At 47.5% G+C, this 15,782-nt stretch overlaps 1 protein-coding gene across 1 annotated transcript in view; it reads right to left on the bottom strand.

Annotated features, from left to right (window-relative positions):
• MRPS5 (mitochondrial ribosomal protein S5) overlaps nucleotides 1-15,782 on the bottom strand; it is a 640,608-nt gene that overhangs the window by 462,910 nt on the left and 161,916 nt on the right. The window contains exon 2 of the mRNA XM_086927225.1: nucleotides 3,401-3,538. Within this exon, the coding sequence (XP_086783351.1) occupies nucleotides 3,401-3,538 (138 nt within the window). The remainder of the gene's footprint in view (nucleotides 1-3,400; nucleotides 3,539-15,782) is intronic.

Here is a 15,782-nt window from a genome sequence, read left to right on the forward strand (position 1 = left end):
CAAAAATGATGTCTTTTTACTTTATATAACAATTACTTATTCGCAAATAGTCAAATTGCAGTGTTTTTGGCGCTATATCATCAGTCAGTGCAATACCGCCCCCCTCCCCTCTCCACCCAAGGGGGTATGCTTTTCTTTCTTTTTATCTATTTAACTGCTCATTGGTGAGCATGTTCTCTTTTTGAAGATTCTATTGTAGCGCCTAAGAACCTATCCGCTCCACGGCAAAAACAAGGCCGAAGGAGTGGTGAAAAAAAAAAATCAAAGTTTGTAATGGAGTGTGAGCGTGGCTGATGCCTGACGACTAAATGACGCGTTTTGCTGCTGTTCCTCGGATCGCGGGTAATAAGACGCACTCTCTCCCTTGACTGCACTCTAGTTTTAATGTCAAAAGCGGTAAAGCGTCTATCCTAAAATGTTGAAATATTAATCCCGCCGAACCGAGGCCGCTGCACTGGGGAGGCGGAGAGAGGCTCGGACTCGAGGGGTGGGTAACACGGCTATGGTGGAGGGGGCGATAGGCTGCTGGCGAACGAGGCCCTGCCCCTCCATGGGTGTTCAGACACCATCACTGACACTAATGACACCGAGGGACACCCCCAGCGCAGAGGCCTACAAGGCTCCCGCCTGGCTCCTTTATACCCAATTACACTGCGGTCTCCAAGGTTCCGTACCCTTCGGCCAAAAAGCACAGAACCATTTAGTGATCATTTCTTTGCACACGTAATACTGTTAACACACTTCAATGCGCGTCATCTTCATAAAACAAGCCTCCTGCCTGTTAATCAGTAGAGGCCCCACCCGGGAGTGAGAGAGGGCGGGAACGGGAGCCGAGGCAGCGGTAGGGGGGCCGGTACGGGGGCCGAGGCAGCGGTAGGGGGGCGGGAACGGGAGCCGAGGCAGCGGTAAAAAGCAAAAAAAAAAAAGCAAGCACTCACCTGGACTTCTTCCGGGTGCCTTCAATGCCGGACCAGATTTGGGGGCGTTCCCGAGAACAGGCTTTCGGCTGACGTAGCCAAAAGCCAAAAATTCTCGGGAACGCCCCCGAATCTGGTCCTGCATTGACGGACAAACGTGTCTTCCAATGGCTAGCCTCCGTTTATGGAGCTAGCCAATGGATGACGGGGGCGTATTCCAACCCCTATACTATACTCATTAGGTTTTTTCTAGCGAATGCTTACTTCGTAAGCATTGGCTAGGCAAAACCTAAAAAGGGACCACCTCAATGATCACGCCCTATTTTGAAAACTATCTAGCAACTGTTTCTATCCTAAATGCCAATTAGGAGTAAATGAAAACGTTTCCACTTGCTAACAGGCTTTTTGGAGGACGGGTGTTCACCAACCATGGTAGGAAAAAAGAATCTACAGAGGAATTTCTCAGCCTACATGAAAGGCTGAAAGTTGTGAAAGTCTGGTATGTAGGAAGATGCTCTGGGTGACTGTTTAGTCCCAGAGGACCCTATCAGCTGCCATTAAGCAAAGTCAATTCGCAATTGCTTGTTCACACAAAATATTCCAATGTTGGTGTGCAGAACAATTTTTTTTTTTTAGCAAACAACTCTATAAACAAATGCAACCGACAGTACAAGATGTGAAAGGGGAAGTTACTTGCACTGTTAGGATCATGGTCTGTAAACTTCTAGATCACAAACTGTGCCACCTCTGCCCAATTACACTCCACCAACCCACAAAGGCTACAAGCAGTTGGATAGTGATAAAAGCCTGTTGCTGTGGCGAATGGAATTCTTCTGAATATTCTCCCTCACGCGCCATAAGAACAAAAAAGGAGGATCTGCTCGCCTTTACTGTACTATTCTGACTTTTTATCTGCAGGTGGTAATCAGGCAAAGATGCACAGCTCTCATTTTATCATCAGCACCTTAGCTATACTGGAGTCCACCAGCCCAAGAGCACTCGGAAAAAACCAGGCAGAGGTGACGTGCTGAGGCTAGTAGTAGAAGATGTCGCCATGAAGACTTGGGCCCAGATGCATAAGCTAAAAACCGCTCGCAAAGGGGCAGATTCTCAGAATCTGCCCTTTTGCGACCGGTATTTTTGCATTTAGGATGCATCATCCCAAATGCATAAATCGCAAATTGAGAATGTCTTTCCATTCATTCCTATGGGCCACTAGGCCCATAGGAATGAATGAGGAGGTATTCCTTAATTGCAACTCGCAATTTGCGAATCACAATTAAGGAATTTTAAGAAATCGGTATTTCTAAAGTGATTTCTTCTTGCATAGCATTTTTCTATTCCTTATTAGCGATTCCTTATTTTTCACTAATAAGGAATCGCAAAATGGATGCTTGATGCATCTGGGGGCTGGTCCCAAGACCGCTCCATTAAACCTCAGCACCCGTTGGGACGAAATTAGGCCGGCGTCTTGAATTTATCCTGTGAACTTGTACTCTTTAAGCCAGGTAGAGAAGGCGTAATCAAATACGTTCTGATGAGCCCAACATCAAAGTATGGATGCCCTTCAAGTGTTCTTGCTTTAGGATTCGAATAACAATTTATATTTTAGTATGATGTGTAGAATGGAGCACCACCAAATGGAGTGGTATCCCTACATGATAGCCATGTAAACACACTCCTTGCAGCACCCCACTAAAGCATGCAATTTATTATATGAATCCTAAGTTAGGGAAACACCAAGGACCTCTACTAAGTCAGGAAACTAGCAGGGGATACCACTCCATCCAGGCTCACATATTGCGTTACATCCTCAAGTAAGGGCTTATTTTCTGCATTAAGAGATTGGTATTTATAATAAGAACATTTATAGCGAAACTCTGAAACTATACAACGCATATCATTTGCCTGAAGTCGTCAAGGGCTTTACATATAAATGATGAAACAAGTGTTGGATGGAAGTTCCTTGCCTGAAGAAAATTAAAAGGTAATCAACCGAGGATTCACCATGTTGCTTTAAATTACTACTGATGGACATTTTTCAGAGAAACTTGGCTGGTAGGAAAACATTTTCTTAATGCATTGGAATTGTTAGTAGTCCATACAAATGTCCTCCTTTGTTTGGCACCCATAATCCAAAAGTGACATTCTATTTAAGTGAACCTGACACTTTTGTTACAACCTGTGTACATCTGTGACACTGTCCCCTGTGCTACCCAATCGTTCTGATCCTGCAAAAACAGTAAAACAGTGATATATCTTTGCCTTTTCCCATCATACTTCGTTCAAAAAATTATGATAGAGCAGCTGGCAAAGTCAAATATTAAAATATTAAGACTGGAACTAACGTTTCTTTAGGATATAAAATGTTATCTGCTTTAATAAAGGTTTCCCCAAACGTACAAATGAATAAAAGTTTGTGAGTGAAATCTACACGCCTTACACATAATGGCCTGCCCTCATTTTGAAATCAACGCACTTACATTTGTTGAAGAAGCTGCCGTGTCTGCATTGCTGCACCGTAAAGCTGCCAGGAGCCGAGATAATACAGTGTGTCTGCAGAGTGCTGGCTAGGGGGGCGAACTGACAGGTGTTTCCAATTCCTGGGCAGGAGAGGCCGCCTAGAGCAGGAAACAGAAAGTAATGATGTTAAAATCAATCATGCGAGAGGCCTGCCTCAGGCGCTTGTATCATCATCTGGCCATTCAGGATTCTCTGGCTTACAGTTTTGGGATCCAGTGTTTTGCTATCAATCCTAATAAGTACAATAAAAGACGAAATGTACAATGCAAAGGACTCACATGTTTAAGTACTGTATACAAAGACAATAAATGCATTGTGCTGTTGCGGCAGCTAATAAATCGTAAGATGTTGGGTATTATCTCAAACGACAGGTGTGCCCCATGTTAAGCTTTTCAGTCCACCTTTTACATTACTTGTGCAGACGTCTGGTGTACATATTCATTTCAGATATCTCTCTCGAACTATTTTAGCTCTTAAAAAACATTATTCTAATTAGTAAACTCTCACTCCTGCCCTCACATTTTTAACCCTCTTGTTTCATGTCTGCAATAACAGCTCACTGTTCAATTACTTCAGCCTGCTTTACATTCAAAAGCTCCTATTCCAAGGAAATGACATTCCAGAGTGACTTACTTTTCTCTAGAACACCAAATAGTTGTGCTCTAGTTGTACATTAACACTCGGTTGTGACCCAGCAGTTGAATACCAGCGAGTTACCTGAAAGACTGCTGCTGGGGTTGGACGTACACGTGTGACTGTGTGTCAGCACGTTTTATTGAAATGGATGACGAAGAAATTTGAGAACTCATATAAAATGTGACCTCTTTTAGCTTTCTAGAACATTAAAGGCCTACTTATTAGAGTGGCGGTGTGATAGCGGGCTGCCACGTCACCACCCACTCCGACAAACCTCACCGCCACCCACCAGATTACGATTCATTGCGTGGTCTGGCAGCCTGCGAGGCGGGCCCGCGGCGGTGCAGGACTAAAGGCTTCAATGTGAGCCTCAGAACTGCACTGCCACTAGACCGACAATGCTTGCTCCTGCACAGCATGGACTGTGCAATTTATACTGTGCAGGAACAGAGGTTCATGCACACAGGGGGGCACAACATGTGTCCACCTGCATGAACCCCAATGCATAGGGGCAAGAACCTTAACGGCAGCAGTTTTATGGTGTGAGAACCACCATGAGACCGCTGGCGCTGAGGAAACTGGTAATATGCTTGGCGGTGCCACAGAGGCACTACCAAGCATACTGTGGCCTTAAGACTGTCGCGCCAACATCAGGGATCGCAGATCTATGGAGTTTGCAGCGGTCCCATGAAAGTCCGACCAATACAGCGGTTGGACCGCTGGTGCGGTGGTTCCCAACCGCCACCACACCTCCACTGCGTGTTTGGCGGTCCTATGGACAGCCAAACTCGTAATTAGGCCCTAAATATAGTTTCTGCAATAAAAATAAACCCCTCATTCCTTCATTTACTGCAGTATAATCTGTAGGAATGTTTCAGTATTACAGCTTTGATTCCCTCAAGATGGCATCCAGATGGGCCACACCTTTGTCATAAATCCAGAACATTAGCACACTAGTTGCTCATTAGAACTTTGTGGTAAAGCTGCAGTTGATTACTAGGAAGTTAACTGACAGGTTGCTGGTGGTGCTGAAAGTACATATTTCAGTCTGAATGTTAGAATGCTATTGAAATGAATGAGGAAGATATTTGGGAACTCTTAAAAAATGGGTCCTCAAATTTACCTTTCTACAGCACTAACCATAATTTCTATGACAAAAAGAACAACCTCATTTACTTTCTAAAGGAAATACTTTGATTTAAGATGACTTCTAGCATACCATATGTATTATTTATAATAAACACCACATTTTAGGACTCTAGCTGTTAATTAAAACACTGTGGGAAGCTGCAGTAATATAGTGTAGTTCCTATATTCCCAATAGGCTCTGCGCATTGGAATAGTAGATCCTATAAATATGACGTAGGACTTAGGCAGTAGGTCTCTATCGAATATACTAAACTTAATTCTGAGTGCCGGCTAGCTCAGAGGTTACTAGAAACATTCTTGAATTCACAAGAAGGGATTCGTTTCTGCAACCGCATAAACATGACAACTTTGTTTCCCCAATACTGAAATAACTATCTTCAGAGTCGTGGAAACAATAGATAAGTATTTCACTTAGTCAATTGTGCATGCTTTGTTTCTACAGAGTTTGCGGAGAAATAGAGAGACAGGGGTTTTTAATAAAAGGTTTATTGAATAGTCTTCTTTCTCATGCAAGAGAGGTGAACTGCTACAATCGTTAGGCAGAATGCAAAGTATAATGCGCACAGCATGAACAGTAATATGAAATAATACAGTAAGAGCAGTGTATGGTTTCTAAGCCATATAAAAATACATACATAAATAACACAGACTAAAATACTCAACTGGTGCTTCTAAAATACGCCTATTCCAATGTACCTAACCTAAGTCTAGTACGAGGGAAGAAGTAAGTATGGTCTTTAGCATAGGTTTAGTTCTGCCAAGAATCTACCAAAGGTTTCACTAGGTTCTAATCAGCTCCATACCTTAGAATGAAGGAGGTCTGGTATCTATCTCTCGGGACTCGATTTCTCAACACCCCGCAAGGGGAGTCAGAAACACTGGAGCTGGATTTCTCAGCAGAGGAGGGCAGCTTCCTGATCAGTGCGTCAGCTGGAGAGTTGGCTTCCTTCGGCACTTGCTGTAGCAAGCTGCGTCGGGCAAGTAGGTCGTCGAACTGCTCCGTACCTTTGCCATAGCAAGTGAAGGTATATTTATACCTTGAAGGTGTTTAGGAATGCCATGTTTGACGTAAAGTCGGGTATATGAATGTCATTAATGAACCCCTAGGGAATAGTTGTTCATTGTAAAGTAACTGAGTTCTTAGCGAAATCGATATTCAAGCAAGGGGAAGTCCCTAACGGCTTAAGTTGGTTTTCCAAGAAATCGTTGTGACGTTTGGTGAACGGATGGAAGTAGCCATGCCTGTATTTGGGTAGCATGGGCTATGCCTAAATAAGGGCTTGATTTCTATGCCTATATAAGGGCAACATGAATTGTACCTATATAAGGGCATGAATCGGAAAAATCCATTCGGAAACTAAAACGACATACAACAGTAAAACATAGGAGAGTTAACCGAAAGGCTGCTGCAGGAAGCATGTCTCAGACTGCATGTCAGAATGTTTTACTGACATGGATGACAAAGAGAACAGCTCAGAAAATGCATGCTAATTTTAACTTTCAAGAGATCTGATCATAATTTCTGTGACAAAACAAACACCCTCATGTTCTTCGTTCCTAAAGGAAATGGTTAAAGATGGAGATAGGTGTGCCACAATTTTAAAGTAAATACAGAACATTAGCACTCTAGTTGTCATTAGAAAACTGTGGGCGTAGTGTTGCCAGATTGGACTATGTGTCCCAAAAATGGGTGATCATTTTCCCATTAGTGTTGGGGGATAAACTCAGTGAGTTGCTGAAATTTGGGCTTTCTTTGGCTCTTCATGCACAAAATTCATGAAAATGAGTTAGTCAAGTCAAGTCAAGTCAGAGAATTTATATAGCGCACTACATACCCAGAGGGTCTCAAGGCGCTTAGAAAGGGGAGGAGGATTACTTGTCAAATATCCACGTTTTAAGTTGCTTTCTGAATGCTAGGTGGTTCTGGGTAAGGCGAAGGTAAGCGGGGAGTGAGTTCCATGTTTTAGCAGCCAGGTATGAGAAGGATCTGCCTCCCATGGTGGTCTTGTTGATGCGAGGTACCGTGGCGAGGGCTTGGCTGGAAGAACGTAGTTGGCGGGAGGGGGTGTAGAAGGACAGTCGTGAGTTGAGGCATTCTGGTCCGATGACGTAGAGTGATTTGTGTGCGTGGGTTAGCAGTCGGAAAGTGATCCTCTTATTGACGGGTAGCCAATGGAGGTCTTTAAGGTGACCAGAGATGTGTTCGTTGCGTGGGATGTCTAATATGATCCTGGCTGAGGCGTTTTGGATTTGTTGGAGTTTCTTCTGGAGTATAGCGGTAGTGCCTGCGTAGAGGGTGTTTCCGTAGTCCAGTCGGCTCGTGACCAGAGCATGGGTGACTGTTTTCCTTGTTTCGGTGGGGATCCAGCGAAATGTTTTTCTGAGCATGCGAAGAATGTTGAAGCAGGAAGAGGATACGGCGCTGACTTGTCTGTTCATTGATAGTGAAGAATCCAGGATGACGCCTAGGTTCCGTGCGTGGTCTGTCGGGATGGGTGCTTTTCCGAGGGCTTCTGGCCACCAGGAGTCGTCCCATGCAGAGGGGGATGTACCTAAGATGAGGACTTCTGTTTTATCTGAGTTCAGTTTCAGACGGCTTTGTTTCATCCATTCGGCAACTTCTTTCATTCCTTCGTGTAGGTTAGTTTTGGCGGTGCTGGGGTCATTGGTGAGAGAAAGGATTAGTTGAGTGTCATCCGCGTAAGAGATGATGTTGAGGTTGTGTTGGCGGGCGATGGCTGCGAGGGGGCTCATGTATACGTTGAAGAGGGTGGGGCTGAGTGAGGATCCTTGTGGTACGCCACAGATGACTTCAGTGGCCTCGGACTTGAATGGTGGGAGGCGGACTCTCTGGGTTCTTCCGGAGAGGAACGAGGTGATCCATTCAAGTGCTTTTCCTTGGATTCCGATGTTATTGAGGCGTTGTAAAAGGGTGCTGTGGCAGACTGTATCGAATGCTGCAGAGAGGTCGAGGAGGATGAGGGCGACTGTGTCTCCATTGTCCAGTAGAGTTCGAATGTCGTCTGTTGCTGCGATGAGGGCGGTCTCAGTGCTGTGTTTTGCTCGGAAGCCGGATTGTGAGGAGTCGAGGGATTTGTTGGCTTCGAGGAAGGCGGCGAGCTGGTTGTTGACAGCTTTCTCGATGACTTTGGCCGGAAATGGAAGGAGCGAGATGGGGCGGTAATTTTTGAGTTCGGTGGGGTCCGCTGTGGGTTTTTTCAGAAGGGCGGTGAGTTCAGCGTGTTTCCAGTCTTCCGGGAAGGTGGCGGAGTTGAAGGAGCAGTTGATGACGTCTCGGAGGTGCGGTGCTATGACGGAGTCTGCTTTGTTGAAGATGTGGTGAGGACATGGGTCTGTGGGGGATCCTGAGTGGATGGAATTCATCAGGCGGATTGTGTCCTCAGTGGAGATTGGGTTCCAGTCGTTAAGGGTGTTCACGGGGGGAGAATGTTCAGCAAATGGTAGGGTGGGTTGGTTTCCGGGTTGGTTGTTGAAGCTGTTGTGGATGTCTGCAATCTTGTTGTGGAAGAATGAGGCTAGGGAGTCGCAGAGGGCTTGAGAGGGGGTGATGTCGTTGGAGTTGGCCGAGGGATTGGAAAATTCCTTGACGATGTTGAAAAGTTCCTTGCTGTTGTGGGCGTTGTTGTCAAGTCGATCCTTGAATGCTGTTTTCTTGGCCTTTCGGATTAGTTGGTGGTGAGTGCGGGTGGCGTTTTTGAAGGCGTCCTTGGTGCTAGTGGTTGGGTCTTTTTTCCAGGCCTTTTCGAGGGAGCGGCAGAGTTTCTTGGACTTCTTAAGATCATCGTTGAACCATGAGGCCTTTTTGCTGCCAGGTTTGCTTTGACGTTTTTTCAGTGGTGCTAAGGTGTCGGCGGGGTTGGATAACCATAGGGTGAGGTTGGCGGCGGCTTCGTTTGCGTTAGAAGAGTGGGCTGGGGCGTTTAGAAGGAGCGAGGCGGAAATCTGGTCCGTGGTGATTTTGTTCCAGTTTCTTTGCAGAGTTGGTTGGAGGTGGTTGGTGGGTTTCGGCTTGTTGTAGGTGAAGTGAACGCAGCTGTGGTCAGTCCAGAGGAGATCCGTAGTGTGGCTGAAGGAGACATGATTGCTGGAGGTGAAGATGGGGTCGAGTGTGTGACCTGCGATGTGGGTGGGGGAATTGACTAGTTGTTTAAGTCCGAGGTTAGCGAGGTTGTCTAAGAGGGTGGCGGTGTTGCGGTCGTTGATCTTTTCGAGGTGAAAGTTGAGGTCTCCCAGAAGGATGTAGTCTTTAGAGGGGAGCGCGTGTGGGGTGATTAAGTCCGTGATGTCTTCACTGAATTTTGCGCAGGGTCCTGGTGGTCTGTAGAGGAGGGTGCCTCTGAGTGTGGTCTTGGGGTCGATGTGGATCTGGAAGTGAAGGTGTTCGGAGTTAGCGAGGTTGGCGTCAGAGCTGGTTGAGATGCGGATTGATTTCTTATGGACGATAGCGATTCCTCCTCCTGTGCCGGTACGGTCCTTGCGAGTGATCTTATAGTCTTCAGGGATGGCAATGGTGATGTCTGGGGCGGAGGAAGCGTTCATCCAAGTTTCTGTTAGGAAGGCGACGTCTGGAGAGATGGTGTCTAGTAGATTCCATAGGTCAATGGCGTGTCTGTGGACCGATCGGGTGTTGAGAAGGATGCACTGTAGGTGGTTGGGGTCGAGAGTCTGTGGTGTGATCGTAGCGGAGATGTTGTCGGTGCCGCTGAATTTGCAGGAGTAGCAGGAGAAAGGTCCATGGGTGTGTCCAGGAGCGGCTTGGACGCAGTTGGGGGCGCGACCAGGGTCAAGGGCTAGGAGGGTGGCGGCATCGTAGGTAATGCGGGAGGGCTGGGGAGCGCGAGGGGCAGGAGGTCCGGCGCTGGGCGCGGTCCAGGCGCGGACGGGCGTAGACGGGCTTACCTTTGGCGCACCTTCGGCGCGGGTTGGGCGCGGTCGCTGTGTCCATAATCACACATCCCCAGCAATCAGTCATAGTATGAAAGCGCCACCTGCGATGGTCCTGCTTCATGCTGCTGGCTTACCCCCAGAATGACTGGATCAATGCGGGCATGACAAAAGGCTTCTTATTTTTAAGTCTCGCCTAGGCAGCACTTACGCAGTCTCTTCGAGACATGCTGTATCTACGATATGGGCTTGAAAAATGGCCTATCTTTTTCATTGTTTTCTGTTGAAGTCCTTTAGAAACACTGACTTATTATTGGTAAATACATTTAGTAATCCCGCCTTTTGGAATTTTGTATCCTCCCCTGAGGACTGCCCCTCTTACAATTGTTATAACTGTTCAGGTTATTTATACTTAGAGAGAACTCTTTTTTTAGTTGCTCTGCCTCTTTGCTTGTTAACTGTTCTGTTTACGTGTGCAGTGAAACTTCTATCGCCTAATTTGCTTGAAGTTGCTTTAATCTCCTGTGCCTCTCCCTCATCCCTCCCACAACATCATCCTCCAAGGCCACTGCTGTTTTGCTCGTACTTTACAAATTATTTTATTTATATGGCGCACCTAGCCCATGGGCTCACGAAAAATGTATCCATTACCAAAGGATGTTGCAACCTCTAACCGGGATCCCCAGCTCACCAAGCCGCAGCTCTTACCGCTGTGCCAGATCTTTTGCCTAGTCATGTTGCAGGGTGCAGTATCATATGTGCCCAAAAGAGGTTCTACGGTACACCCAGTGACAGTCTATGGTACTGCACCCTCACAACACTGCTTGTTTTGACAAACATGGGTTCAGAACTGCCATTTTCACATCCAGTGCTACGGCACCATTGCAGGTTTGCTACATAAACACAACAGAGTTCTCTATTTTATTAAAGTGGGGAGGCCATATCTATTGCATAGGTAAAAACATGGGCATTTATAACGGCAACAGTTCCAACTAACACAAATGTGAGACCTATTGCATTTCCAATGCTAATGATTGCCTCATTGTCTGGACGGGCCCTGGCTGTCGAGTCAAGCTCGATTCAGTGCTCGTACAGTTACTATCTTACGATGTCATGCCACTTGCAGTGGTGCAATAAGAAGGATTAGAGCACATGCTGGCATACTGTCTGCTTGAAAAGTTTCAACAGTGTTACACACTGTCGGCACAATCACTTTCACACAGCCCTTGGTGGTGCTTGACTGGTCACATGGCTTTCAATCTGTAGTAGGGCAGGAAACCACTACCAATGCACTGGCCTGCCCACGTCCTCCCTTCCCTCCTCCAGCTAAGAGTCTTGAGCAGTCATGTACGCAGCCTCCTCCTCTGGACCTTGTTGAAAGTGGTGTGTGTCCTGTGCCAGTCAGCCAAGCCGGCCAGCCAGCAGCAGCCTAGGTCTTTACACAAGATCAACTCAAGCCCAGCGTGCCCTAGGCCCAGCAGCAATTTGGCAGCGAGTCTGTCTGACTGTGTTAGTCACTCACTGACTGCTGCCCTGCCCAGAGCCTTCTCACAGTCTCTGGATTGACATGGAGAGGCTGAGACCAAGGACAGTGACTACCAGTCCCACAGGCATCAACAATAACTGAGCTCCCAACACCAGGCCTCCTGCTGTGCCAGCAAGGTTGGGTAGGTGCCGAGCCGTAAGTTAGAGTGCACTGGTTTGTAGGCCATTGCAGCTCCAGGAGGTACTGGAAATCTAGACTCGACCCAAGGGTCCTTAATTGTTCATTTTTTACATTGACTTGCCTTATTGGGGGGGGATAGGGGTAAAGGTTTGTTAAGGCCGGAAAGTGTGTTGTCAGTTCATTTGGAAATTGCAAAACGTTTGGTCATTGAGTACAGTACACCTTGGGCAGAGACCACTCTGAGATCAAATAGAGCCGATAAGACTAGACTACAGCAGTGCTTCCTATGGAAAGGGAGGGTACTCCGGAACAGGCTAAAACGAGGCGTTTTGAGGGAGTATGTCTGTAAGCTGCTGTGACAATCAAAGCAGACAGTGTTTTTTCTAGCCCAAGTTGCACTTGCTGCTTCAGCCCTACATTCTAAGTGACCGCGCAAGCAAGATAAACTAAATGATGTGGTTTAACAGCCAGACCTGAAATATGAAAAGATACCTAGTACAGGCACTCTGTCGAATATTCAAATTATTGGCTGTTCACGAGCTGTCTTGGTGTGTGCACTGTCCCAATGGGCACACAGTGTGAATGAAATAACAGCTGGCAGAACCTCCACTGGCCAGTTCCAAGACTCACTGACGATTAGACCCTTGGATTAAATCAAACGTTTTTCCGAATTATAAAAAAGATTAACACAGAGAAAAGCTTGTTGTTGCTGGCTTAATATTTATTGATCTCTTCATATGATAATTTGCAACATAAAATTGTTGATCAAACAATCTCAATCATCCTTGAGAGGACCATTCATATTTGGCAATGGAATCCAATGACTTGTTCCATTAATTTAAATGACCCAATGCATTTCGGGTTGAAAACCCTTCATCAGGGAAAACAGAATTTCAAACCGGGAGTGTACTGTAGATGCCAGTTGAAAACTGGTAGGTCCTCATGCATTTTATGCTCCAAGTGCATGGACCTGGAAAGTGGTCGCGCTCGTCCCAGACCTGCCCAGATTGGAACTGGGGAACCAGGGTTTGAACCCCGCTGGCAGCTCACGTGATGGAGGAATCAGAGTGTTTCGCAGCTAGGCAGTAGATGTGAGGAACATGGGGGTGGGTAAGTTTGACAATTTTGTAGGTGTGTGAGACTGTCTACATGAATGTAAAAAAGAGTGTGCAAGATCGGGTGTTGGCTTTACATTTTTGCTAACAAGAAATCTCAGAGAATTTGCCCACGTGCTGCAGAAATCTGCTATCAGTCAGTGTTAGCATCCTGATAGGATTGCTTCAACCTTAAATTTGCAATATTCTGATTAAATCCTTACCGTTAAGACATCTTGTAGTAAACTGTAGTGCCGTTTAGAAGCCCTGCAACACCACAAGACCTTAACAATTAGTAAGTGATTACTGTTTTATTACGCTTTGGTGTTCACAGTCTCCACAGTGTTGTGACTGCAACCAAGGAAATTTTCAAAATAGGTGAATCTTCTATTTCTGAGGTTCTTAACGTCTGGTCTGGGAACATCTTAGAACATTAAATAGTATTAACAGATTAATAAAGTGTATGAAAATAATCCACCATAATGTAAAATTTACATTTTTTAAACGTTCTGTAAAGGAAAAGAAATTTGAAAGTGGAGTCTACAAATTAAGGATGTATTCACAAATTGATTTGTGGGAGCAGCGCAAGTGCATCATATAGAATGTAGCCTTCTTGAAATGACTTGTTTTCGGCCACCAGGGCCATTAAAGTACAAATACCAAGGTAGGTAAAACCGAAAATGGAATCAAGCGGCCAACTGCCCTGAGATTACTTCGGTTATCACTGTTGACTTTAAAAATATTATGTCGGGGGGGCGTGGCTGGCGGCCGAGCATGGCGGCAGCATAGAGGACTAGCTCCGGCGGGGAAGCGACCTCTCCATCTATCCGCACGATAATCCGTGATTATTTGTTACCTCCAACGGTAGCACCGAATGCCCGGGACCGGGCGGGACTGGCGGCAGGCTCCCGGACGAAAATCGCACATTGGATGACGGAGTTATCGTCGAATGTTGAATCAACCGGAGCACAGGCCCACCTCCGGGCCCTCAAGTGATCGCTGAGACCGACCGGAAGTGCAGCCTGCTCGGTTGCTAAAGACAGGAAGTGGTCGGCGCAAGAGGCCCACACCCAGTGGCGGTCCTGCTCCGCGTCACTCGGCTCGCTATATCTAGCGAAGACTCATTGGAAGGGTGGCCGTACTTTCTCAAGACTTTCAACCGCACTTTGCCCGACAGCCTGCCCTGCGGGGACCATCAAGGCGTCCCGCTTTTGGTGACGGAAGCCCCCTCCATCTTGAACCGAGATCAGCGTAGTGACTGCGCATTCACTTGGTACCCCACCGGACCGACGAACTGTATTCCCTCCGCGAACGAACGATGGCCGGGAAAGGTGTGAAAGGCGGCACAACCCAGACTCGTATCGACCGCTTCACAAACGATAGGACTGCTTCCCCTCCGGCGGAGGGAAGAACTCCCCCCGTAAAACCGGGCGAGTCTGGGGGACCGAAGAAGGCGACGCTGGACGATGTCATGAAGGCTCTCTCACAGGTCCAAACAACGGTGGGCTCTATCTCGACCGAGATCACCCTTATCCGCGCTGACTTTCACAAGATGGCCGAAAAGGTAGGCTCTTTAGAGCTTGTCACAAAATCGCTGGTGGAGGATGTTTCGGAACTGCAGACGGCCATGGAGGCGGTCATGGCGGAAAACAAGCTCCTTAAGGACAAGCTCGACGACCAGGAGGGCCGCTCCAGGCGGAACAATGTGCGCATTCTTGGCGTTCCGGAGTCTGAAGGTGTGAGGGCTACGGATCTATACGTGGAGGAACTCATCAAGACCCATCTTCAACCCAAAGGCCTATCGACCTTCTTTTCTGTGGAGCGAGCCCACAGGGTCCCGGGAGGTCAACCAAAACCAGGGGCCGCGCCGCGGCCAATCCTAGCGAGACTGTTTAACTACCGCGACCGGGACACCATCCTACAGGCGGCACGTGTCTCGCCACCGGTAAAAATCCTCAACTCAACAGTGGCATTTTTCCCGGACTACACGGCGGAGGTGGCCAGGCGGCGAAAAACATTCTTGGATGTCAAAAAGGAACTTAGGAAACGTGAACTCCCTTATTCTATGATCTTCCCAGCCAGGCTTCGGGTGGTGGCGGAGAATAGGACATGGTTTTTTGACGACCCAAGCACTGCGCGAGACTGGCTGGACGGCTGGCGTCCTGCTTCCCACTCTCGCCGTCCTGGTCGGACTAAGAACGGCTCGCCACACTCGGATCGCAACGCTGCAGGAGCCGAGGGTACGAACAGTGGCAGAAGCTCTCCGGTACGAGATGAGGCTACTCTGAGTCTGGAGGTGGACCCTTGAACACATGTACGTGCTATTGAAGTTTGGGCCTGCGGCTGGAACCGCCAAGGACACTGGGCCGAGGGCCTCCGTGGAGGGTATGAGGGGTCGCTAATTCCGGAGTACTCCTCACCCCCAACGAGCAAGTAACTGTGTGTTTTCTTTGGGGTGGGTTTAAGCACTCTGCTAAATTGGGGTGGCGGGCAGTTTGGAGTCCGTGTAGCAGGGAAGCAGGGAGGGTGGGGACGTTGGGTATGGGGTTATGTTGGTTGATTGGTTTGAACTGTTTGGCTCTACTTCTCATTTTGAAAATGCTGGTGGTCACATATGACCGTATTCCTGACACCGGGTATACTGCCTCTGATCCTCGAACATTGTATCGGCGCAAACACACGCTTCGATGCACGGGGTTGGGGGACCCCCTACTTGATATGGCTCCGTCCCGCCCTCTAGGACACCCAATTGCACGCTTGATCACAATATGGCGGATCCCCCACGACCTGCTGTAGTAACACATGACACTGGGGTGGGGGCGGTACCGCCGCTGCGGGTAGTGTCCTGGAATGTTCGGGGATTAGGAGATAAAGTGAAGAGAGGGCTGGTCT

The sequence above is a fragment of the Lissotriton vulgaris genome, chromosome 6 (assembly GCF_964263255.1).
Source record: "Lissotriton vulgaris chromosome 6, aLisVul1.2, whole genome shotgun sequence".
NCBI lineage: Eukaryota > Metazoa > Chordata > Amphibia > Caudata > Salamandridae > Lissotriton > Lissotriton vulgaris.